The 27320-nt window shown below is 41.3% G+C and overlaps 1 protein-coding gene across 13 annotated transcripts in view; it reads right to left on the reverse strand.

Annotated features, from left to right (window-relative positions):
* ELP3 (elongator acetyltransferase complex subunit 3) overlaps positions 1–27320 on the reverse strand; it is a 219600-nt gene that overhangs the window by 34405 nt on the left and 157875 nt on the right. For all 13 annotated transcript variants that reach the window (XM_055577791.1, XM_055577790.1, XM_055577784.1 and 10 more), the window contains 4 exons: positions 10492–10582; positions 7599–7664; positions 5373–5600; positions 4366–4447 (listed from right to left, as the gene is read on the reverse strand). In XM_055577791.1, coding sequence (XP_055433766.1) covers positions 4366–4447; positions 5373–5600; positions 7599–7664; positions 10492–10582 — 467 coding nt within the window. The remainder of the gene's footprint in view (positions 1–4365; positions 4448–5372; positions 5601–7598; positions 7665–10491; positions 10583–27320) is intronic.

Below are 27320 nucleotides of genomic sequence, written 5' to 3' on the forward strand. Positions count from 1 at the left end.
ACTTCCCTGGTGGTCCAGGGGCTAAAACTACACATTACCAATGTAGGGGGGCCCATGTTTGATGCCTGGTCAGGGAACTAGATCCCACATTCCACAGCTACATACCCCAACTTAGGGAAAAAAAAAAAAAGATCCCACATGCCACAAGGAAGATCAAAGATCCCATGTGCCGCAACTAAGACTCAGCACAGCCAAATAAATAGTAAAAAAAAAAAAAAAAAAAAAGACACTCTGAGACAGTGTTTCATTTGATGTTGATAAACGGGTTTTCAATTTTCTCATGTATCTATCAAGTTAGTCTTTTATAAATCAGCTGCAAAATACACAACATGGACCTTTTATAAATAAAATATATTGAGACAACAAATAAAAAACAATTTGTGTTTTAATATGGAAAAACAGCATATACGGAATCTTTCTGACTAGTGATTCAAATCAGATCTACTGTGTAGTCAGTCATATTGTCCAGAGGCAGAATCGAAGACTATAAATCCAAGTAACAGAAACAATCTGCTGGCAAGATAAAGGGAAATCATAATGCATCAGAATTTAATTAAAAGGATTCTACATAAATGCATGCCTCTCACAGCCAGTGTAACCAGAATGTAAGTGAGCTGTCTCTCCCTTCTTCAAGCGACTAGTTATGCCAGGACAGAATATCTAGGCTAGCACTGTGTATGAGTTACACAAAAGCCTACAGACCAGAAGGATAGATTTACAAATCCAGGGCAAGGTCAGGAAAAGAAAAACAAACAAGCCAGGTAGGACACAGATCACAGAGTATCGCCAGATGGGACTGAAGTGGACAGGCATCCACTTCCTTTCATAGACAGGAGTAGCTACCTACGGGAAACTTTATCATCATTTCTATCATCAAACACCCAAACTGAAGGAGACTAATTACTCATGAAATTAAAGGGTCTCCTGGTATGGTTTCATAAAAGAATCTACTTAATATGAAATCAGAAAAAAAAAAAAATTGATCTTGTTGAGAACTAAAAGAGATGAAGCTATTTAAGGGGCAGATTTCTAGACTGTTAGAGTGGCAAATGATAACCTAACACACTTATTTGTAGTAAAGAAATAAAGGTCCATGGAGACTCGAGCAACATTGTTCAAGATCATCACAAGGAGAGCTGCTGGCAGTGCAGGAACAGAATCTTAACGCCCCGGCCCAAGTGTCTCTTCTTACACATCACGGCTAATGAAGTACCGTGAATAAAGGCAGCCGAGGCACCAGCACGATCGTAAGATTTTCATTCTAAGGATCACTTACGGAGAAGAACTGACTCTTAACAAAAAACCAATTAAAACACACACACACACAGCATTGTACTTAAATCAGGAAGACCAAAGTCAACTGAACAAATAAGGGAAGGAAAACAACCAACCAAGAAACACTTTATGATTAAAAACCAACAAGAACACTTTACATCTGCCCTCCTTGAAGTTCTGAATAATGGACACCTCAGGTGTCTAATTCAGGAACTCAAATAGAACACTAACATGTTACTAAATTAGAGAAATACAATGCATCACACACAGAGTAAATGTTCTTAGTGTTTTCATCTGAAGGGGGATCAGATCTTGGGTCAAACAGAAAGTCAAGGCCCTAGATGGATTCTTCAGTACAGGGCGCTGGTGAGGGTTCCTAGATCAGAGACAGGAAGTACCACTTCCTCCCACAGGACTCACCTGAGTACCAAGAGCGCATTTCCAGGGCTGCTCCTGTAAAAACCTGCTGGCCATGAGAAACCCCTGTACAGAAATCCAGTAGTCTACCTGTGACAGCTAATAAAGGGAAAGGTTCTTCCCTGTTATTTTTAGCAAGTCTCTTCTTGCTATTTTAAAAGTTCAACAAGCAGATGATCTGAAATTGAGCTATTATTTAGATTAGAATAATAACCTAGAAAGAGCACAGATGCTGATTTCCACTTAGTAAGACACTGTTCAAAAAACAGAAACTGAGGTTCTTACAGGTAACTGAATGTGTCCCCGGGCAAATCAGACGCTCCTCTCTGCACATAACATTTCAAAAAAGAGAGAGATAGCATGAAGGCAAATTAACTAAAGCAGAGAAGTGACAGAATACAGATGCCCTTCAGTTTTAAAATTCACCAGGTTCCCACGATACCAGAAAATCACACAGCTGCACATCAGACTTTGGGAATGCAGGCGCTGCCAGGGTCACACAGAATACCTTTACCTTAGTGATCTGAAACAGAATACTACATTTGGAAGAGAATACTAAAACCTTGCTACTCAAAGTGTGATCTGAAGACAATCAGAATGGCCTTACCAGGAGCCAGTTAGACACCTAGGCCTTCAGGCTCCAACCCAGACCCAACGGGTCAGAATCTGCACTTCAACAAGGTCTCCAGATGATTCACAAACACATTAAGGCTTGCAAAGCACGGTACTACTGAAAACACTGACAGTTTGCTGGCAAAAGAGGCCTGCTGAAATTTCAGGTGATTCACAGATGCACACGTATAATGAGCTCTGAGGCAGTCTGGCCTTTCCTGGTACCAGGGAAGGTTGACTTCTTGTCAACCACAAGCTGAACAATTGAGAAGTAAACCTTTTTTAATTACAAATACTGGCAACCAAGCAGGTGAGCTTCATTGAATTCCCACCTCTTTACAGGGTTTAAGGTAACAGAAAAAACACAAAGAACAGACTTGTGGTTGCCAAGGCAGGAGGTAGAGGATGGATTGGGAGTGTGGGGCTGGTAGATGTAAACTGCTACATTTAGGATGGTCCTACTGCATAGCACAGGGAACTATATTCAATAACCTGGGATAAACCATAATGGAAAAGAATATAAAAAAGAATTATGTATGTATATAACGGAGTCATTTTGCTGTACAGCAGAAATTAGCACAACATTGTAAATCACCTATACTTCAATTAAAAATATTCAAGATAACATAGAAAAATATAGAGAGCTAGCAGTGTTAAAAAATGCTTTATTAATCTGTCTGGAAAATGCCAAAAACCACAGCCAGATTAAATAATCGATTAAGTGAGCCTGGGTCATTACATTTTCATAACTGTAATCATTAAAATCTGGGCAAAGGTATTGATTTATTGATTGGTAACAACTTACTGATTTTTTTTTTTTAAGTTTCATGTAATAATGCTGGAGGGAAAAGTAACCTGAATCTTGATCAGGGCTTTCACCATGTTAGCTGCTTATTGAGAAGAGCAAATTTTGTAAGGGTATGACAGTGAAGAGTACGAGTGAATGGGTGTAGTCATGTTATTTTTTATTCCACTTACACCAGACTTATCTTTTCACGCCCACTTCCCCCAATCACCTGATGTCCTAGGTGAGGCTAAGGGGAACGCTTCCAAAAAAGGGAAGAAATCTGTTCCCCAGGAACAAAGTCATTGAAAACAATTTTTAAGGAGTAAGGAACTCTGTCTAGAAACATCTTGTACTAGCAACGATGTTCTATTTTAATTTTCTGAACAATACTCACAATTACCACATTAACTTATGATTTTCTTAGATTCATTCATCTAATTTCATTTTCCCAGACAGAGTAACTGGGCAACGAAGCACAAGAGACCATGAGGAGATAGGGTACCATGACGATAGGGAGGATGAGGAGACAGGAGAGACCATGAGGAAGATAGGATACAGATTACTCATCTTTCCACCAGAGTGTCTGCAAGCTCTATTCCGCCAGACTGCTTACAGGAATTTTCTTTGTGCCAGAGCACCACCAGTCTTTTCCCTATTTGGCTCTGCCCAATTCTGAACATAATAATCATAAACAGAGGCAAGAGAGGCCTTGTTAGGGGAACCACCCTGGCCAGGCCTGAATAGTAACCACTTACACGAGTTCTCTTAAATAGGAGGTCCTGATAAGGAACGTGGAAATAACAAACTACCATAAACTGGAAGAACTTGGGAAAGGTCAAAAGGAGAATAGAGACGCCAGTTCATATGTCCTACCAAACTCCCAGAATCCTTCTTGCTGGAATCCATCTATGCTGAGCGATGCGTGCACCACCAAGAAGGACCCTGAGTCAGAACGACTGGCCAGAGATAACCTGGAAACTAATCCCATCACCATAAAAGCCGAGACTGTGAGCCACGTGGCAGAGCAGTCCTCCTGGGTTCCTTACCCTTCTGCTCTCCACCCAGGCGCCCGTTCCCAGTAAAGTCTCTTGCTTTGTCAGCACGTGTGTCTCCTTGGACAATTGATTTCCGAGTGTCAGACAAAAGCCCACTCTTGGGCCCTGGAAGAGGTCCCCCTTCCTGAAACAGCCTGAGATACTTTTAATTGTGGTACCAAGTTAACAATGTGAATGAATCATGAACTTTGCCCTCCCTCTATGCCTACCCCCAGTTACCTGATATAACAGCTATTTTCCCAGATCCATGTTCTTCTCTGGCTATTCGTTCTGCTTCCTCCATCAGCAGCATGCCAAAGCCCTACAAAGAAGCAATAAAGGGGGTTAGGGAACTGTGAAGGAGAGAAGTCATTAAGAGGGGTCCATAAAACAAGAAGGCTGATATTTAGTTGCTGCTAAACTCTTTAAAAGTGACAAAAACCCATTTATAGGCATAAGGAAAGAAATGATTCAATTATACCAAAAGTACTCAGTGGCAGACTAGGAATAACTCTGCAACAAAAGCCATCCCAAGGTATTTTGTGGATGATGTAATCTAGTCACAGCAAGGGAGGAATTGCCTGTCAATTTCTATCGCTTTTTAAACAAGTTCTAGGCAATCTCCAGGTGATGAAAGTCTGGAGCATCTAATCTTGTATTATTAGTCAGCCTTTCAGTTTCTAAAAGGCTTTTGGAAACCAGGCAATATTCTTAAATCATCAATAGATTGGGGGTTTAATGCTAGGTCCACCATTAGCAGTTTTAACTTGCTCTCCTGAAAGTGAAAAAAAGTGGTTATTTATTTAGGTTGTTTGGGGGAGTAGAATAGTGTGCCACTATCTTTTAGCTTGCATTGACAAAGTGCTTTAAAATTTCATAAGTGCTTTCTTTCACATTATCATCTCCTTCGATTCCAAAATAGTTGAATCACACAAAATTGCCGGTATTAGATCATTTCTGACTTTCAAAAATAGTAATTTCCTATGGTTCAGTCTATTATTATATTCCACTTGATTGAGTCTCAATTTGTCTCTCCCTCCCCCTCCCTCATGCCCAAAGGGGTACAATTTAAAGAGAAAACCTCTCTGAACAACAGTAATGTTAGTTCCTCTATTTCTATGCTTTCCTTTCTCCTTTCCTCTTCCTTTTCTTCTCTGCCCTCCCTCTCCCCCCTGCAATCCCTTTTCTCTTTTCCTCCTTTGAGCGACTTCTTAACCATAGTCAAACAGAAATGCAGTCCAGGATACCTGATGCTGAAATTTAGTGGGATCCCGACTGCTTACAGGGACCACACTTCCGTACACATGCAGCTCTCGGACTATGGACACACCCCCAACCAGTTCGAAGCGGAATGTCTCCTCTGAACACTTCCGTAATCTCAGGAGGCCAATCAAGATGTCCTGATCTGGGTCTTCATAAGATAAGAAGGTTTCCCAGCCTCCATTTGCAACATAATCTCTTCTCACCAATTCAACCTGTTTTAATAAAAAGCCACACAAAACTTTTTTTATAAAAGAATTAGAGAACAAAGTACATTTCTATAATTATATACATTTAAACTAATATCTCTAATTAGGGATAGAGAATAAATAACCACAAATTATGTTTCTTTTTACTTCTCTCCTCTCAATAGCACTGACTATAAATGAGAATTGGTGCCTTGTCTATAGATGATGTAAGAGGAAAACTGTTTTACCATTTTATAAATATATGAACCTCATTAACCTTAAGATTCTTACAGGGTTTGGCTCAGTTAATACTTCCATGGATTTAAATCTCTCAGCTGCTATGAAAAGTCTCTAAGGTAAAATTATACATTATATCATGTATGTAGTTCTTGGGAGCACCCTGGGGCCCCAGAACAGTCAGGTGCTCAATGGTTTTTAGTCCTCACCTCTTCCACTAAAACCTGCTTTTTTGGGGAAAAATGTGTTGGTCTCATTCCTTGATGGGATTTTAAGAAAAAGTATTCCACAGGACCTTTAAAATATTGGGTTGACCGAAAAGTACATTTGGGTTTTTTTCATAAGATGTTATGGAGAAACCCAAAAAACTTCTTGGCCAACCCAACAGTATGCCTACTTGTGAGATTAACAGGTTAAAGAAAATACAGTCACCAGAGAAGGGTTTTAGGGGAAGCTTTTGTGTTAGCACTCTGCATGGTGTTTTGATTTTTGCATCCTGCTCAAGTGGCCCTTGTACTCTGCACAAATATTGAGCAATTGACAAGCAGAGAAAGCTATGTATGTGGGCACAGTCACACTCAGATGCACTCCAAAAATGGGCAGACTGGACCCACAGTGGGGTGAACAATCAGATTGACACTGACATGCCTCCTCAGCTTCTTGTTTGCTGCGTAACTGGACTGCACCAGAATTTGGCAGAAGAAGTAACTGTGCCAGGGTCTACTTTTTCCTTAAAAGGTCCAAGATGTGAAAACCACCAATTCATTTTGAGAAGAGAAATATCAGCTGCAGATCTCATCTCTTCTAACCTTTCTCAAACAGGCTCCCACAGGAAAGAGAACCCCCACAGAAAAATCTGGCAAATAGCTAACATGATGACATTACAAGAGAGAAGTTAATTCATTAAAAATATGTTTTATAGAAACCCTGTTGATGAGGGTGATCTCTTCACCTGATTACCACCAGCGGGCAATAACTGAACACAGAGATAAGCATGTGACACTCAGCTTTACCTGAAGGTAGCCACTAGTCATATTTGGCTATTTATATTTGAATTCTTTGGCACTGTGATGTTAAATAAAATTAAAAACTAAGTTCTTCTTGCACTAGCCACCTTTCAAGTGCTGAACTGTCACATGTGACTGGTAGCTGACTCCGTATTAGGTGGCAGAGATGACAGGACACTTCCAGCAGTGCAGAAAGTTCTGCTGCATAGTACTGATCTATAATGAAGTTCCTACCTGACCTTCCTAACCTGGCCCTTCTAGTGTTGAGTGACCTTCATATCTGGCTTTGCTGGCTTGACCTGATTCTCAGTGACTCTTTGCTCTTAGTTTCTTTATTAACTTTGAGAGTTTGGTTTTGGTTCTAACTATAGGGCTTCCCTGGTAGCTCAGCTGGTAAACAATCTGCCTGCAATGCAGGAGACCCCAAATAGATTCCTGGGTCGGGAAGTTCTCCTGGAGAAGGGATAGGCAACCCACTCCAGTTTTCTTGGGCTTCCCTGGTGGCTCAGACAGTAAAGAATCCGTCTGCAACGCGGGAGACCTGGGGTTGATCCTTGGGTTGGGAAGAGCCCCTGGAGGAGGGCATGGCAACCCACTCCAGTACTCTTGCCTGGAGAATCCCCATGGACAGAGGAGCCTGCAGGCTACGGTCCATGAGGTCGCAAAGAGTTGGGCACGACAGAGCAACTAAACACAGCACGATACATAAGCAGGTATAGGCCCAGGCTTGACAAAGAGTAATGAGCAGGACATAATCTCTCTATAAAATGAAGACACTAGCCTGGTATGGCCGGACTTTGTGATGAATTTCTTGGATTCCAACCTCTCTGGTTCTCACGTCACGACACTGTGAAAAAAACAAAGCAAAAGAAATGAAGAAAGGGGAGGAAGGAGGGGCACAGGAATGGGGCAAAAATAAAGAGATAGAAAAGAAAGAGGGAAGGGGAGGCAAATATAAAACCGGTCACTAATACAATTTTTACTGAAACTTCTCCACCAAATTCTGGGCTCAAAATTACATCTGGACATAATTTACATTGAGATAAAAAAACTGAATTTAAAAACGAAGCCATTTTTAATAAATCTGAAAATAGGGAAAAACAAAATGGAAATATATGAAGTTAACAGCATATTGTTTTTTAAAAGGCATTTAGAATCCAAAGGAGATCAATACATAATATTGAAAGTAAAGAACATACCTCCTAAAAATTTGAACATAGTTTTACCCAGAGGATATAACTGTATCTGAAAGTGCAATCCCAAGCTCTATCTATAGAAGAGTAACAATTGAATTCCTAATGTTCCAAAACCTTCACCATTTTATAGCAGTTAATGTTTTTAGCATCACCATGTTTGTATCAAATTTTAGAAATGTCAGAAAGAGGGCAACTAAGACTGCTATCTTCTGCAGAGAAGGGCTCTGTGGAATAAAGGATGGGAGGGAGGAAGGGATGCGAGGAAGGAGAGGAAAGGGCTTTTATTTTTATACGGTCTGAATCATGGTGTCATGGTGGCAGACTGGCTCTCTGAATGTCCCAGGAAGCACAGAGTTGCCTGTGGATGTGTGCACGGCCTAGCCACATGATGTAACTCTCGCTTCTACTCCACGACCCAGTGTGCAGGCTGTGAAGCCTGACACTTATCATTACAAAATCCTCACAGCGACTATTATCTGTCCTGTGGTCCACTTTCCCCCTAGAACAAACTGTGGAACTTATTTCCAAGATTCTAACGCTTTCCATCGGTGAGAAAAGATCACCCTAGGAAAGCTGATGATGTCTTGCAGCCATACTACTAATACTGTATTTGGTGTATATATGGAGAATTTCACAAGAAAAATAAGCGCTCATTATTCAGTTCTAGAAAAACGAAGCTATTTCCATGCCCTGGGAACCCATATCACATGCTCCTAAAGAACACTTGCCTGCTTTTGTCCTTTCTTGGAGGGGTGGGGAATGGTTTTTACAAAAGAGATTGGGGTGTCCTTATTTTCTAGTAAAGACACTGCCTAGGTAAACTAGATAACTTGTGGCTACGACTGAATTCCAGTCTTGAGACTCAGTCCTAGATTACTTTATGAGAGCCTATCAAGGTTTAAGAGGGGTACAGGGTTAAAGATGATGGCTGGATGATGAGGTTATCAGGCTAACCAGGCCAGGAGGAGGAGGAGGAGGAGGAGGAGGAGGAGGAGGAGGAGGAGGAGCTGGGACAGCTGGGGACCAGCGAGCAGAGCAGTCACATACTTGCTGGGGCTATTCATTACTGTACATGGGGCTTCCCTGGTGGTTCAGTGGTAAAGAAACTGCCTGCCAATGCAGGAGACTTGGGTTCAATCCCTGGGTCAGGAAGATCCCCTGGAGAAGGAAATGGCAACCCACTCCAGCATTCTTGCCTGGGAAATCCCATGGACAGAAGAGCCTGGCTGGCTATGGTCCATGGGGTCACAAAGAGTCGGACATGACTGAGCGACTGCTGCTGCTGCTAAGTCGCTACAGTCGTGTCCGACTCTGTGCGACCCCACAGACGGCAGCCCACCAGGCTCCCCCGTCCCTGGGATTCTCCAGGCAAGAACACTGGAGTGGGTTGCCATTTCCTTCTCCAATGCATGAAAGTGAAAAGTGAAAGTGAAGTCGCTCAGTCGTGTCCGACTCTAAGCGAACCCATGGACTGCAGCCTACCAGGGTCCTCCGTCCATGGGATTTTCCAGGCAAGAGTACTGGAGTGGGGTGCCATTGCCTTCTCTGGACCGAGCAACTAAATAACAATTACTGTACATACAGTTGCTGTTTTTCTAGAACTTAAATTATTATTATTTTGGTAGAATAAGCCAATACTGTTCACAAACTCTAGACAGTTTTCTGAAAAAAAGAAAAGAAAAGAAAAACCTCTTTATAGCAAATCAACTAAGAGAATAAGATGTTTCGGGTATGTCCACAAACATGATACATAGTCCTTAAAACAATGCCTTTCAAAGAGCGGTCCATGTCTGCACTGTGTGTGAGAACCTCCCTCAGCTCCATACCAGGCCAAGTGAATCAGAAGCTCAAAGCAGAAGCCAGGATACAGGCTCAGGCCTAGACACCCCCTGGCCTTTCCTCTTAGCAGCTCTGAGAAATAGCTCCTAGGGCACTGAGTTTTAAACCATATCATGATTTCAAAATCATCTGCAGATTCCTGGGCTCTTTGTATTTCCAGGGAAAGCAGAAAGGAGGTGCTTAGTAAATATTTCTGAAATAAAAAAGCAAATGAAAAGACACAGGGGCAAGGTGGGGCAAGGGAGAATGGTGTATCTGGACAATAATATCGGTAATTATTTCAGCATGTCATCCTTGTTTCTTCAAAGGTCGTATTTGTCTATAACCACTGGTCAAGAATCAAACACCCAGTATTTCAAAAGAAAAGAGGTTTTCTGAAAAAGGAGCTGAACACATAGTTGGCAATTTCAGTAGGCAAGAGAAAACAACCATTAAATTGACAAACCCATACTCTTTTAGGAGAAAGCAGAGGGGTGCAGGGATGGGATGCAGATGGTGTAACCACTACTTCAGCTTCAACATGCTGTACAGAAAGAAGGGCTTCAATGCATGAAAGCTCTTTGACCCAACCTGTAAGTTTATCAGGTGATCGCATGTCTGAGAGTACTTTGATCTCTGCAGTTTCGGTCAGGCTCTTACCTGTATTCCAAGGTCTTTCATTCTTGCAAATGCCAGCTCTCTCAAGTTTCCATGCTCCACTCCTGAGCTGACTAACGGCATTGGAATATCTCTGCAGGAGAAAAACATCAGATATTGCAAAATATAAGTCACTCTCTAAAACAGGAAGGCAGGGATACTTTTTACAAAAAAACCCTACAAAACAGACCAAGAAAACAGAGGCTGAATATTCTAACTGAAAAGCAGATTCACAGCTTTTCTACCTCCCAGTTTTTCCATCTATGAAATTATGATTTTCACCAATCACGCAAGGTTTTCTTAAGAAATACCTGATGAAATCACTTTAGAAGATTACTAAATACAAAACAAATATCCAATAACTATTATAATGATTTTTGGCTGAAGAGACACCTGTACTAAACAGGAAATACAATTCTTGTTGTTTTTACAAAATCCAATTTGTTTAAAAGAGAAGAAATAAAAATTATTAACACACTGATTTATAACTTATAAACACTTTACCATAGAGTTGCTGAATGACAAGTAACCAGGAAGCTTAAAAGCCTGGCCGAGATGACAACTGGTCTCAAAGAATATATCCCTCTCCCTCACCCCAATGTTTCCTAAAAATCTAAATTAGAAGCGACTCTTCCCTGGTGGTGCTAGTGGTAAAGAACCCGCCCACCAATGCAAGAGACTCAGGAGACTCAGGTTCAATCCCTGGGTCAGGAAGATCCCCTGGAGGAGGAAATGGCAACCCACTCCAGTATTATTGCCTGAAAAATTCTATGGACATAGGAGCCTGAGTGGCTATGGTCCATAGAGTTGCAGAGTTGGACACAACTGCATGACTGAGCACAACAACTTCATTAGAAGGGAATAAGAACTTGCTTAAAGATGAAGTAGATAAAATTTATTTCCTGGCATTAATACAGTGTTAAGTGCCAGGCACCAAAGAAACTTTGATCAAAAGTTGAAATTATGAGCTTCATTTTAGTAGCCCTCAACATCCCTTCTACAGAAAAATCAATATCTTAACACAAAATAGCTAAAAAAAAAAAAAAAAAAATCTGAAGTAAGAATATGCTTAGCACATCTCCTATTTAAAGACAAGTCCCCAATTTGTTTTGTCTAATATTTGGTGGATTAGAAGACTTGAAGGATACACCAATTATCTTGTTTTCTCATTTTTGCTTTTGAATCAACTTGAGTCTTTTCCTTCTCTTCTCACTTATCCCTCCAAATGTTAAGAAAATACAATTAGCTAATTCACCATTTGATTCTAATACAATATTCCCCACTCATTCAAAAGTATCAAAAGCTAATCAATTAGCACTAAAAACTACACATAATAAATAGACTCTGGAAGCTACTATAAAGAAATGATAAACCAAAATTCTTTAAGAGAATGACATACCAGGGAGTTCAAAGTGACATAAAAATATATACTTTAGAGTGATTAGTTAATATCTATGGTTTACTTATACTTTTTAGTAAAATAAACTTTCTTCCTTTGGAACTGTAATTCCTTCCAACCAGTCCATCCTAAAGGAAATCAGTCCTGAATATTCATTGGAAGGACTGATGATGAAGCTGAAACTCCAATACTTTGGCCACCTGATGCGAAGAGCTGACTCATTTGAAAAGACCCTGATGCTTGGAAAGATTGAAGGCAGGAGGAGAAGGGGACGACAGAGGATGAGATGGTTGGATGGCATCACCGATTCAATGGACCTGAGTTTGAGTACACTCCAGGAGTTGGTAATGGACAGGGAGGCCTGGTGTGCTGCAGTCCATGGGGTTGCAAAGAGTCAGATATGACTGAGTGACTGAACTGAAAACCAGATATATCTTAAATATTTATTTTTGTTTACACATCTATTTGGCTGCACTGGGTCTTAGTTGCAGCACGAGGGATCTTGAGCTGTGGCATGTGAGATCTAATTCCCTGATCAGAGGTAGAACCCGGGACCCCTGCATTGGAAGTGCAGAGTCCTAGCAACTGGACCACCTGGGAAGTCCCCAGGTACATCTTAAATTAGTAATCATATGAAACTGAAAGAAGGCTAGTGAAGGAAAAAGCAGGTTTTTTTTCTTTTTTTGTGCTCATACCCCCAATAAGCATAATAGAATTTATGATTCTATTTGGTTACACAGATAATTAGGGTATTCTTTTAGGCGACAGAGGAAAAAGCAGTTTATTTTATTTTAGGAAGGAATGTATAAAAAACTGTTTTAAGTTTTTTTTACTACTTCATATTATATAAACCAAAGTTAAAATCTCCCAAATGCCTCTTTTAACCCTGAACCAGTCAATCCTAAACTAAATTAGTTCTGAATATTCATTGGAAGGACTGAGGCTGAAGCTGAAACTCCAATACTTTGGCCACCTGATGTGAAGAACTGACCTATTGGAAAAGACCCTGATTCTGGGAAAGACTGAAGGCAAGAAAAGAAGAGCGAGGCAGAGGATCAGATGGTTGGGTAGCATCACTGACTCAATGGACATGAGTTTGTGCCAACTCCGGGAGATAGTGAAGGACAGGGAAACCTGGGTGCTGCAGTCCATGAGATGGCAAAGAGTTGGACACAACTTAGCGACTGAACAACATTCTATTAAATTACTCACAAAAATATGTAGTTTCACAGCAAAGTAAAACACTGTTATATGTGATATGAAATTAATCTGATAATACCAACGGCAACCAGTTAGTACCCATTACGTGAGATACATGTGACTCTTGTTATTCATTGCAGTGAAGTCTGATAATGTGCCCTGAACACTGAATGAGCAAACATGGAAGCACTGCTCCTGTGCAAAACGGAGGGTCAGGTTCCTATCAGCTTTCAGCTCATTTTCTTCCACTGATCAACACATCACTTTGTTCTGTGTTTCTGTTCAAAGACATTTTATTTAACACAGAATTCATTCATTAACACTGTATATGGCCAACAGCAGTATGATTCATGCTGTAATGAGGCTTACCTAACACATTTATTTTCTTTGTAAGACACATCACAATCTTCTTGTGCTTAGGAACACTATGCATGAAAGAAAGAAAGAAAGTGAAGCCGCACAATCATGTCTGACTTGTTGCGACCCCATGGACTGTAGCCTACCAGGCTCCTCTATCCATGGGATTTTCCAAGCAAGAATACTGAAGTGAATTGCCATCTCCTTCTCTAGGAGATCTTCCCGACCCAAGGATTGAACCCAGTCTCCCTCATTGTAGGTAGACGCTTTACCGTCTGAGCCACCAGGGAAGTCTGGGACATTTTAAACAGTAAAATCAACAAAAAGCACAAAAATGTGAAAAACGTGTTATTAAGTGGATTTTTAAAGAATACCTGTTACAGTATGAGAGCTGACACAAGTACAAATATCATGCCAATATCCTGTTCCTCACCGACCCTCCGACCACCAGTCTAGCATCTGCTCATGACTCCTTCTACCCCACCTGCCCTGCAACAGTCATCACTGGTGATTATTTCTACCATCTCTTCTGCGTTAGTTGAGCTTATATTTCAAGGAAGAATATTCCCTTCTCTAATTTAAAAACTCACAGATTCCTATTTTATTCAACCAGTTGTAGTAGTCTGATATCAACATTATTTTGTTGCTTAAATTAGATGTGGCCAGTAGGCATGCATTTAGGCTGGCTTCTGGGTCCTTCTGAGATATCTGCAACATTCTTTGAGTATTTCCTTTCTTTCTGCAACAAGATGTTCCAGGTTTATCTTACATTTACCAACCCTAGAACTAGCCATTTACCCAAGCAGTCCTGCTTCCTTTCAGTGGAGCACAGTATTTAAAACCAAGATCTGGGCACTCACTGTGCTCATTATTACTGAGGTTTCATTGCCTTTAGAGATGACTTGACACATGTACATAACCAGATGGTCAATACCGAAATTAGACTGACAATATTCTTTGCAGATGAAGATGGAGAAACTCTATACAGTCAACAAAAACAAGACCTGGAGCTGACTTTGGCTCAGATCATGAGCTCCTTATTGCAAACTTCAGGTTTAAATTGAAGAAAGTAGGGAAAACCACTAAGCCATTCAGGTCAGACCTAAATCAAATACCTTATGATTTTACAGTGAAGGTGACAGATATATTCAAGCAATTAGATCCGATAGCAGAGCGCCTGAAGAGCTATGCACAGAGGCTTGTAACACTGTACAGAGGCGGTGACCAAAACCACCCCAAAGAAAAAGAAATGCAAGAAGGCAAAGTGGTTGTCTGAGGAGGCCTTACAAATAGCTGAGAAGAGAAGTAAAAGGCAAGCAAGAAACAGAAAGATACATATCCACCTGCATGCAGAGTTCCAGAGAATAGCTAGCAGAGATAAGAAAGCCTTCTTAAGGAAATAATACAAAGAAATAGAGGAAAACAACAGAATGGGAAAGGCTAGAGAAAGACTCCAAGAAAATTGGAGCTATCAAGGCAACATTTCATGCAAAGATGGGCACAATAAAGGACAGAAACAGTATGGCCCTAACAGAAGCAGAAGATATTAAGAAGAGGTGAAAAGAATACACAGAACTATACAAAAAAAATGTTAATGACCCAGATAGCCACGATGGTGTGATCACTCACCTAGAACCAGACATCCTGGAGTGTGAAGTCAACTAGGCCTTAGGAAGCATCACTTTGAACAAATATAGTGAAGGTGATGGAATTCCAGCTGAGCTATTTCAAATCCTAAAAGGTGATGCTGTGAAAGTGCTGTACTCAATATGCCAGCAACTTTGGAAAACTCAGCAGTGGCCACAGGACCAGAAAACGTCGGTTTTCATTCCAATCCCAAAGAAAGGCAATGCCAAAGAGTGTTCAAACTACTGCACAATTGCACTCATCTCACATGCTGGCAAAGTGATGCTCAAATTCTCCAAGCCAGGCTTCAACAGTACACGAACTGAGAACTTCCAGATGTACAAGCTGGGTTTAGAAAAGGCAGAGGAACCACAGATCAAACTGCCAACATCTGTTGGATCATCAAAAAAGCAAGAGAGTTCCAGGAAAACATCTACTTCTGCTTTATTGACTATGCCAAAGCCTTTGACTGTGTGGATCACAACAAACTGTGGAAAATTCTGAAAGAGATGGGAATACCAGACCACCTTACCTGCCTCCTGAAAATCCTGTACGAAAGTCAAGAAGCAACAGTTAAAACTGGACATGGAACAACAGAGTGGTTCCAAACTGGGAAAGGAGTATGTGAAGGCTGTATACTGTCACCCTGCTTATTTAACTTCTAGGCAGAGTACAACATGCAAAATGCCATGCTGGATGAATCACAAGCTGGAATCAAGACTGCCAGAAGAAATATCAATAACCTCAAATATGCATATGACAAGACCCTAATGGCAGAAGGCAAACAGGAACTAATGAGCCTCTTGATGAAGGTGAAAGAGAAGAGTGAAAAAACTGGCTTAAAGCTCAAAATTGAGAAAACTAAGATCATGGCATCCAGTCCTATCAGTTCATGGCAAATAGAAGGGGAAAAAGAAACAGTGACAGATTTTCTTTTCTTGGGCTCCAAAATCACTGCAGATGGTGACTGCAGCCATAAAATTAAAAGACACTTACTCCTTGGAAGGAAAGGTATGACAAACCTAGACAGCATATTAAAAAACAGAGACATCACTTATGCCGACAAAGGTCTATATAGTCAAAGCTATGGTTTTTCCAGTAGTCATGTATGGATGTGAGAGTTGGACCATAAAGAAGGCTGAGAGCCAAAGAATTGATGCTTTCAAACTGTAGTGTTAGAGAAGACTCTTGAGAGTCCCTTGGACTGCAAGGAGATCAAACAGTCAATGCTAAAGGAAATCAACTCTGAATTAAGTTGATTGGAATTCAATGGAATTGAGTTCACTGGAAGGACTGATGCTGAAGCTCCAGTGCCCTGGCCACCTGATGTGAACAGCTGACTCATTGGAAAAGACCCTGATTCTGGGAAAGATTGAGGGCAGCAGAAGGGGGCAGCAGAGGATGAACATCACCAACTCAATGCACATTAGTTTGAGCAAGCTCCGGGAGACAGTGAAGGACAGGGAAGCCTGGTGCACTGAGGTTCATGACGTCACAAGGAGTTGGACACAAGTTAGTGACTAAAAACAACAATATATCTATCTATTTCTATATATCAATTTAAAAGGCTGTGAGATCGTGCTGATAATTACAATTCTAATCCAGCGCTCAGTGTTCTTTTCAGGTTTCTACTTTTCAATGCTTGTAAATCCCTTCAGTAGGAAGTCTGGCTCTCTTATTTTTAGTATACTTATGTGTTTGGTAAATCAAACAACAGTCATTTGCTCGATGTAACCAACGTCCCAACTACTCTATCTGCCACCTCTGCACTCACTGCTCACTCCCCATTTCTTCCGATGTCAACAACTCTGGGTATTGCCTCCGCTGGTGATGATGGGAAGGGGAGGTGAAGGCAAAGGAAGAAGGGCTCTACAAAATATTTTTAATAATGTACCAGTACTTTTAAAAGACATACTAAAATGTTCAATACAAGCAAATTCTCTGAGGAGTAGGTTTTATCATACAGTGCTATTAAGCAGAACTATATGATAGAAGGAAACACAGAATTACCAGCAGGGCTGGCTAATCTAATTTATGGGGCCTAGTGCAAAATGAGAACAGAGGGTCTCTTCTTAAAAAATCATTAATGATTTCAAGGTAATGAGAACAGAGCATTAAGCCAAGTTAAAGACCCTTGAGACTACAAGGTTGCACATGCCTTGAAGCTGGGACTAGCTACCCCAAAGCACAAGTCAGTGCTAACCTGGTCACACAGGGCTTTACAAGGATTCTGACAGTTCATAAATGTCCTTACATTCACGTCCGTCCCTACAACATGCCACATGGCGTTAATGGTCTTTGGCAGTGAAATGCCTGGAGTGTACCAGACGGGAGTTTTTCCTCATTACGGAATAGAAATGTGGCCATCTCCACTTTCAGAGATAATTTATTTTCACTGAAAATGAAGAGAGAAAGAGAGTTCTGTATACACTGAGCATCTTCTATGTGCAACACAGTATATAAAGCAACCTGGAATATATCAACAGACACTATTCCAGACTCCCAGGAGTTCAAAGCCCAGGTAAGGTTATAGACCCTCTGACTTTGCTCCATTCATCTAGGTGCGAGTTTCATTTATTTTTAGGTTTTTCAATTTCAGTCTAGTGTCACTTTCTTGGCTTGAAGAGATACTCCATTCAGGAATATTCACTTTTCTATTTCAATAGGTAACCTGTCAAGCTTAGAGGTACTAATATTTGCAATTTGCTCATCAAAAGTCTTTCAAAGTGATGTCTAGAGCTTTTTTTGGTCTGAAGTTCCTCAGAAACATCTTTTGGTTGCAAATTGGTATTCTATTCTAATGCTTCACAGTGATTTAAAAGTCACATCAAGGCAGACAGCTGTCAAATAGCCTGTGGGCAGCGGCAGTTTAATGTGGCTCCATCATGTGTCTGGAGAGAATTTTACATTTAATCATTGCCTCCACTCTTCCGTGCTGCAGTACAGAATGATTCATTGGGGTGCTACTTCATAAAAACACCCAGTTAGATGTCACTGACTCAACTGTCATAAAATTTAAAGTGTAAAATAGTTAAGAAAGAAAAAGGAGGGGTAGGTGGCGTGAGGAAATTGTAATTTTTTTTTACAAGACAAGTGTAAAACATTGTTTTAACTTGAAATATCTTACTTCCCACTTTCCTTCCTTTGTTCATTTCTTCTGATACCTGTCCAGAAAATCATTCCTAGAAACTTCCTCTCCATGTTTGAGTTTAGATTCACGAGTCAACACTAAGCAAACTGTCTGTAATTAGCAGAAGCTGACACGAGGTGAACCTACATAGGAATAAGCCAGATTTTCTAAAGGCACAGAACACAAAGATACACAATTTTCCTTTGCTATGATTTAAAACAAAAATAAACTAGAATTATTAAAATCCCCTGGATTAAACACCCTGGGAGGAGGCTTTTTCCTTTGCCAATGGTTTCTTTACAGCAAGATATAACCAACTGCTTCCAGATGAGCAGAGTGAGGGTGCTCAGCTGTACTTCTGGACCATATTGGTTTTCTACATTTTCACAACTATTTTAAGAGTTTAAAACCAAAGCTAGAAGAAACACTGCAGAGTGAAAACCCTGTGATTCTTTTCCCGAATCAGAAGGTTTCTCAGCCACTTCAGTTCAGTTGCTCAGTCGTGTCCAACTCTTTGCAACCCCATGAATCACAGCACGCCAGGCCTCCCTGTCCATCACCATCTCCCGGAGTTCACTCAAACTCACGTCCATCGAGTCGGTGATGCCATCCAGCCATCTCATCCTCTGTCGTCCCCTTTTCCTCCTGCCCCCAATCCCTCCCAGCATCAGAGTCTTTTCCAATGAGTCAACTCTTCGCATGAAGTGGCCAAAGTACTGGAGTTTCAGCTTTAGCATCATTCCTTCCAAAGAACACCCAGGGCTGATCTCCTTCAGAATGGACTGGTTGGATCTCCTTGCAGTCCAAGGGACTCTCAAGAGTCTTCTCCAACACCACAGTTCAAAAGCATCAATTCTTTGGCGCTCAGCTTTCTTCACAGTCCAACTCTCGCATCCATACATGACCACTGGAAAAACCATAGCCTTGACTAGACGGACCTTTGTTAACACCATCTAAACACTCAGCCTTCTCTTGTACACATTTGCATGTAATGCTTGAGTTACCCATTAACACTTCCCTTAGCACTTCTCTTTCAAAATTTGACCATTGAGCCCTTGATACAAATTTCTTTCTGGAAGTCTGCTACTGCTGCTAAGTCACTTCAGTCGTGTCCGACTCTGTGCGACCCCACAGACAGCAGCCCACCAGGCTCCCCCATCTCTGGGATTCTCCAGGCAGGAACACTGGAGTGGGTTGCCATTTCAGATATATCGTATTCTAGCTATATCCGAACATAACTTTAAAAATAGCAGTAAATGGAGTATAACATTTTCATGCAGAGATATGAAGCTGTTTTACCAAAACACAGCTACCAAATTGTTAAGTGTTAATATCAATAAACTCAGATATGCAGATGACACCACCCCTATGGCAGAAAGTGAAGAAGAACGAAAGAGCCTCTTGATGAAAGTGAAAGAGGAGAGTGAAAAAGTTGGCTTAAAACTCAACATTCAGAAAACTAAGATCATGGCATCCGGTCCCATCCCTTCATGGCAAATAGAAGGGGAAACAGTGCAAACAGTGTCAGACTTTATTTTTTTGGGCTCCAAAATCACTGCAGATGGTGACTGCAGCCATGATATTAAAAGACGCTTACTCCTTGGAAGGAAAGTTATGACCAACCCAGACAGCATATTAAAAAGCAGAGAAATTACTTTGTCAACAAAGGTCTGTCTAGTCAAGGCTATGGTTTTTCCAGTGGTCATGTATGGATGTGAGAATTGGACTGTGAAGAAAGCTGAGTGCCGAAGAATTGATGCTTTTGAACTGTGGTGTTGGAGAAGAGTCTTGAGAGTCCCTTGGACTGCAAGGAGATCCAGCCAGTCCATCCTAAAGGAAATCAGTCCTGGGTGTCCATTGGAAGGACTGATGTTGAAGCTGAAACTCCAATATTTTGGCCAACCTATGTGAAGAGCTGACTCATCTGAGAAGACCCTGATGCTGGGAAAGATTGAAGGCAGGAGGAGAAGGGGACGACAGAGGATGAGATGGTTGGATGACATCACCGACTCAATGGACATGAGTTTGGGTAGACTCCCGCAGTTGGTGATGGACAGGGAGGCCTGGGGTGCTGCTGTTCATGGGGTCGCAAAGAGTCGGACACGACTGAGCGACTGAACTGAACTGTACTATGTGAACACGAACACAAGTGTGTTGGTTTCCTAGTCTTCATATCTGCCCAGGAAAGAGAAGATCATTCCAAGACCTTTGAAAGTTAAAATTTATCAAGTTTTCTTTTTGAGCTATCTCAATAAAAAGTACCATCTATCTTCTTTATGATCCAAATTCCATGATTGGCAAATTATATATAAACAGACAACTGATGTAAGAAGACACAAATAATAATCAGCTTCATGGGAGAAATGTTAATCCTCACCAATAACTCGGGAAACGCAAATTAAAACTCCTAGATAAATAAAATAAAAAATATAACCATTTAATTCTGTAAAGGCTGTGATAAAACCAGAAACCACATATTTACTCTAATATGATATAATTCCTTTGGAAAACCATATCAATGTACATAGCAAAAAAGATAACACTCATTTATACATTCCTTGTTCCAGAAAGTATGTTAAAAGGAATAGTAAAAACAAGGCTTAGATCCTTTGTTACGAGTAATCCTTCTCCTGGGTTCTACTACTCTAACAGGTTACTTCAACAGAAGTAAAAAGTTCTATGCACATGAATTTTAGATGGAGTAGAGGCCAAGATAATAATAATAAAAAAAGAGAGATGAAGAAACCAGGAAGCAACCTAATTGTCTAACATTAGGGAACAGTTTGCTGAATGAGACAAATTAAAATGCTAGATTACCAGGCTGCCATTAAAATGATAACTATGAAGATTTTTTAAGTCATTGGCAAGAAATAGAGTTCAAAAAGCATTATTTGCCAGTGTATAAAATGTACCGCACAGACCCACTGTCTGTTAAATTGAGAGAACTCATTGTACTATCACACAAGACACTGTGAAATAATGATGATGATAATATAAAGAGAAGCATAAAATACTAGAAGTGATAGCAATAATATGAAACCTGCCACTTCCTATGAAGATTTACTCTGGTGGTAACCTCAGATATGCAGATGATACCACTCTAATGGCAGAAAGTGAAGAGAAACTAAAGAGCCTCTTGATGAGGGTGAAAAGAAGAATGAAAAAGCTGGCTTAAAACTCAACATTCAAAAAACTAAGATCATGGCATCTGGTTCCATTACTTCATGGCAAACAGATGGGGAAAAAGCAGAAGCAATGACAGATTTTCTTTTCTTGGGCTCCAAAATCACTGTGGACGGTGACTGCAGGCATGAAATTAAAGGACTTGCTCCCTGGAAGGAAAGGGATGACAAACCTAGACAGAGTATTAAAAAGCAGAGACATCACTTTGCTGACAAAAGTCTGTATAGTCAAAGCTATGGATCTTCCATGAGTCATGTATGGATGTCAGAGTTGGATCATAAAGAAGGCTGAGTGCCAATCAATTGATGCCTTTGAACTGGGGTGCTGGAGAAGACTCCTGAAAGTCCCTTGGACAGCAAGGAGATCAAACTAGTCAATCCTAAAGGAAATCAACCCCAACATTCATTGGAAGGACTGATGCTGAAGCTGCAATACTTTGGCCACCTGATGCGAAGGGTGGCATATTTGAAAAAGACCCTGATGCTAGGAAAGACTGACGGCAAAAGAAGAGGATGGCAGAGGATGAGATGGTTAGATAGCATCATGGACTCAATGGACATGAGTTTGAGCAAACTCTGGGAGATAGTGAAGGATTGGAAAGCCTGGTGCATTGCATTCCGTGGGGTCGCAAAGAGTTGGATATGACTTGGCAACTGAACAACGATAACAAAATGTACTGCATCCCAATTATACAAAGAAAGTTTTAGAAAAATAATGTAAGCCTGTTCATACCACATATATTGAAAGTGATTTTACAGTACCTTTATAAATGAAGTATCATTCTGTTGATGTAAATATAGTTATATTGCAAGAAAAATTAAATACATGGCTGAAAATTGAGAAGAAAATATAAGTTCTGATAATTAGTACTATTCTACGAACTTTGTGGGGAAGAAGCATAAAAATCACATAATCAAAAAGGAATGTACTGGATCAATGAACAGTGGGGCCACATTACCCCCACACTCCAGTACCACAAAGCCTGGTCAAGGATTTCAGTGACTCTTGATAACAAAAAGCAAGTCAATATAAAACAAACTTGAATCATATTAAGCAGTATATACAAAGAAAATACGTCAATAAAATGGTTAAAAAACAAGTAGCAAGATATTGTAAACTTGAATGAATTCCACAGTGTATGTGTTTTAGTTGTGTCCAACTCTTTGTAACTACACAGACTGTAGCCCACCATGGGATTCTCCAGGCAAGAATACTGGAGACGATTGCTGTTCCCTTCTCCAGAGGATCTTCTAGGCCCAGGGATCGAACCCTGGTCTCCTGCATTGCAGGCAGATTCTTTACCATTTGAGCTACAGGGAAGTCCATAGTGAGCTACACAAAAAACCAGAATTCTAATGGAAACGTGAAAAACAACATCATAGCTATATTAAAAACACAAAAATGTAAAAATAAAATGACAAAGATTTTATTTTTATATTAAAAATACTAGAAAATAATCAACTTCAGAATTAAGAGGGAAGTTGCTATATAAGACAGGGAGCCCAGCCTGGCTCTCTGTGGGGGAGAGAAGCAAGGGAGAGAGGGAATATATGTATAGCTATGGCTGATTCATGTTGTTGTACGCCAGAAACCGACATAACAGTATAAAGCAACCTTCCTCCAAATCAAAAATAAATTAAAAAGTTAAGTAAATTATCAGTCCCAAAGCATGAAAATCTGACCAGACAGCTAAACTCGAGATGATTCTCTACCAAAGGTCTTCACTGTTAGCAACTGAATCATCACTGTCTTCAAATAGAAACTGCCCAGAGATTCACTGAGGACATTACCAAGTTGGCATTTTTAAAGAGATTTTACTTCTTGTTTCACAGTAGTCTATCAGGTTTTAATTCACTCACACATTGGTAAAGTAATAAGAGTGTCACTTCAAAAGCTTAATCCTACACCCCCGAGAACTACGTGTTCCGCATAAACCCTGTGAGCGATGTACTGATAGAGAAAGACAGTCTGGCCTCTAGGATCAGAGCTGGGGCGGGAAGGGGGCGGGGGCCTCTTCTACTGTTCGATTCTCCAGAGAGCTATAACAGGGTCAAGACAGGAGAACTGGGAACATGGATGTTTCTTTAATCAGCTTCATGTCAGTCATGCATAATATCAAGACTTTCTCCTCCTATGCCCTTTTGATTGTCTAAAATACATACTCTTAATTCTTTCTGTCATGACCCCTTTATAGTTTTACTGGAGAGATTATATTTGCTGCTCCTGTTTTCTCAGAGCCCTTATTTTTTCAGTTGATGGTAAGCCAGGATAATGTCCCTCAGTGATATTTCATAAAACCAATAAAATAAAGCTTTTAATGTTTTAGCAATGTCTTCGTTGCTTGAGACTCACTGGTTACAGCACTAAGGAATTTAAAGATAAATACAGTGGGGAGGATGCAAACTCTCCATCTGATTTCCCATGCTATGCCTTGTTATTCTTGGCTAAAAAAAAAAAAAAGCAAACTGGTGACCATGGCTGGGAAATGTCTATTCTGTGATACCTGTTGCCTCGCTTCACTGCTGAGAAGTAGTGTACTCATTTTTCTCTGGTGGCCCCAATCAGTTAAATGCAAAGGAAACTTTTCTTTTGCTGTTGTTAACACTACTTACTGCATCTCAAAGTCACAGAAAAATTCCCAAGTGCGGTACCAATAACTATATTCCTCAAGTATTTGAAAGTAAATTGGGAACAAGATGTCCCAATGGCCCCCCAGACTACTCTTAAGTATCTCCTACAACAAGGATATTCTTTTACGTAACCATAATACAACCACCAAAATCCAGAGACTGGCAGCGGCACTTTACTGCTGTCTAATCCTAGACTCCATCCCAGCTTCCTGTGAGCCTCTGGTCCCAGCATTCCCATCAGCTGATCAAACACGACTTTTTAAAAATTTGCGTTTCTATGTACGGTCTTGTGCTCTCTCTTTTTCTCAATAGATGGAGCGATGCTTCATTAACATTGAACTCACTCCTCAAAGTGGAGAAGGAAATGGCAATCCACTCCAGTGTTCTTGCCTGGAGAATCCCATGGATGGAGAAGCCTGGTGGGCTGCAGTCCATGGGGTCGCACAGAGTTGGACACGACTGAAGCAACTTAGCAGCATGCCTCAAATAGCTCATGTCTGAATGAAGCTAATCTGACATAGGTATTTTCTCCATAAGGCACAGTTACAGCCTTCTTGCATGCAGGAACACTATACGACACTTCAGTACGATGTTTAGAGGCCATTTCAAACAGCCACCTCACCAACAAGCAGCCCAGAATTGCAAAAACCATGTCTGTTAAATAGACTGTGAAAAGGACATGTCCACACACACATACTGTATTTGTTATCATTTGTTACAATTATTTCTATATCTACCGGACAGGTTGAAAACCACAAATTGACACCAGTATCCCCTATTCCAGAATACCATGTGGTATATTCTAATTTTTTCCTTTTTCATATTTGTAGTTCCATTTTCAGGCTTCCCTGATGGCTCAATGGTAAAGAACCTGCCTGCCAAAGCAGGCTTGATCCCTGGGTTGGGAAGATCCTGTACAAAAGGGAATGGCAGTATGCTTGCCTGGACAATCCCATGGACAGAGCAGCCTGGAGGGCTACAGTCCATGGGGTCACAAAGAGCTGGACATTACTTAGCAACTGCACAACAATGACAAATTCTCTTTTCAGATAACAAAAAGCCAGCTCCATTACCCTTAATATTGTCTACCTACTAGATCTACCTCCTGCATGTTACTGACCCTTTCTTTCTGTCCTCATCTCTGGATCCCCTGGATACACTCTCCTCGCCCTGCTGACAAATGGTGCCAAGGGCAGGCATCAGCAAGAATGTCCCCCCTCACACCTGGGCTGCTCCAGCCTGAACCCCGCAACTGACTCCTCCACAAGAACACCCTCCTCCCCGTGCTCTGGGTCCCATGGCTCCCTAGATCTCCATGCGGATGCCTGCATGGCTCAGTACCTCCTAATGTCTCTTAGACTGAATTGTTCCAGAAAGGTGAAAGAGAAGGAGGAGAATGCAAATAATTGTGATAACTGAATTTTCTCATCACTATCTCCTTAGTAATTTTTTTTAAAAGAAATTGGTGTGTATTTATTTATTTATGGTTACATCATACAGCATGAAGGATCCTAGTTCCCTGATCAGGAATTGAACTTAGGATAATGGAGCATGGAGACTGGCATTGGGAGCACAGAGTCTTAACCACTGGACCACGAAGGAAGTCCTTCTCCTTTTTATTTTTAACTGTACTTTAAAAAAAAAAAAAAAAAAAAGATCATTAAGCAATTTAGGTCCTTATGGTGGGCCAACAATTATAAAAATTTAAGAAATCAATATGTTGTGGCAGAAATGTATAAACATTCTTTGATGTTGTTCTTGTTTAGTTGCTCAGTCGTGTCTGACTCTTTGCAACCCCATGGACTGTAGCCCATCAGGCTCCTCTGTCCATGGGATTCTCCAGGCAAGGATACTGGAGTAGGCTGTCATTTCCTACTTCAGAGGATCTTACCCAACCAGGGATCAAACCTATGTCTCCTGCATTGGCAGGTGGATTCTTTACCACTGAGTCACCTAGGAAGCCCAAACACCCTTTGACCTTTAAGCAAATCCATTATTTTACATCCTTGATGATTTTCCCATAGTTGACAGTTCTGCTGTATGTTATGAGTAGCACAGTCTTTGTGCTCAGCAGAGTACTAGTCACAGGACAGCTGACAGGACATCCATTTGTTAATCCCATTTGGCCTTTTACTGGTAATATTAGAATCTGGGTGGGTTTGAGCAGGGTGGTGGAAATGTGCCTTAACAACCAGGAAATGTAGGAATGGCTTTGTCAGGATTGTAGTAAATAGGTAACTTTATGGCTTTTAAATTTTATCTTCAGTGTTATGTTTCTAGTTAGAAAAAAAAGGCGGGCGTGGAACTTCCCTGAGCGTCCAGTGGTTAGGGCTCCACTCTTCCACTACAGTATATCCACAAGATGGCGGAGTAGAAGGACCTGTGCTCATCTTCTCCTTCAAGAACTCCAAAATTACAACTCGCTGCTGAACAACCGTTGACAGGACAATGTTGGATCCCACCAAAAAGAGATAATACCCCACATCCAAGGGCAAAGGAGAAGCCCCAGCAAGACGGCAGGAGGGGCGACACTGCATTTAGAAACAAACCCCATACCCATCAGAGATGCTCCAAGGGCTCAAACAAAACCTTGTGTGCACCAGCAGCCCCCACAGAGACTGAGCCAGACATGCCTGTGAGTGTTTAAGTGTCTCCTGAGGAAGTACAGGTCAGCAGTGGCCTGCTGCAGGGGCAGGGGCTCTGGATGCAACAGACTTGGGTATGCCATAAGCCCTCTTGGAGGAGGTCACCGTTAACCCCACCATAGAGCCGCCAAAACTTACACAGGACCAGGGAAACAGACTCTTAGAGGTCACAAACAGAACCTTGTGTGCACCAGGAGGCCCCACAGAGACTGAGCCAGACCTGCCTCTGAGTGTTTGAATGTCTCCTGGGGACATATGGGTCAGCAGTGGACTCCCGCAGGGGCAGGGACTCTGGGTGCAGCGGACCTGGCTGTGGCATACGCCCTCTTGGAGGAGGTTGCCATTAACCCCACCATAGAGCTGCCAGATCTTACACAGGACCGGGGAAACAGACTCTTGGAGGGCACAAATAAAACCTTGTGCACGCCAGGATCCAGGAGAAAGGAGCAGTGACCACAAGAGACTGACCCAGACTTGCCCGTGAGCGTCCAGGAGTCTCTGGCCGAGGCGTGGGTCGGCCGTGGCCTGCTGCAGGGTCGGGGGCACACTGCCTGCCTGGGACCTTTAGAAGGAGGTCGCCACTATCTTCATCACCTCCACGGTAGTTTGGCCTCAGGTCAAACAACAGGGAGGGAACACAGCCCCGCCCATCAACAGAAAAT

Source organism: Bubalus kerabau, chromosome 4, assembly GCF_029407905.1.
Source record: "Bubalus kerabau isolate K-KA32 ecotype Philippines breed swamp buffalo chromosome 4, PCC_UOA_SB_1v2, whole genome shotgun sequence".
In the NCBI taxonomy this organism is placed as follows: domain Eukaryota; kingdom Metazoa; phylum Chordata; class Mammalia; order Artiodactyla; family Bovidae; genus Bubalus; species Bubalus kerabau.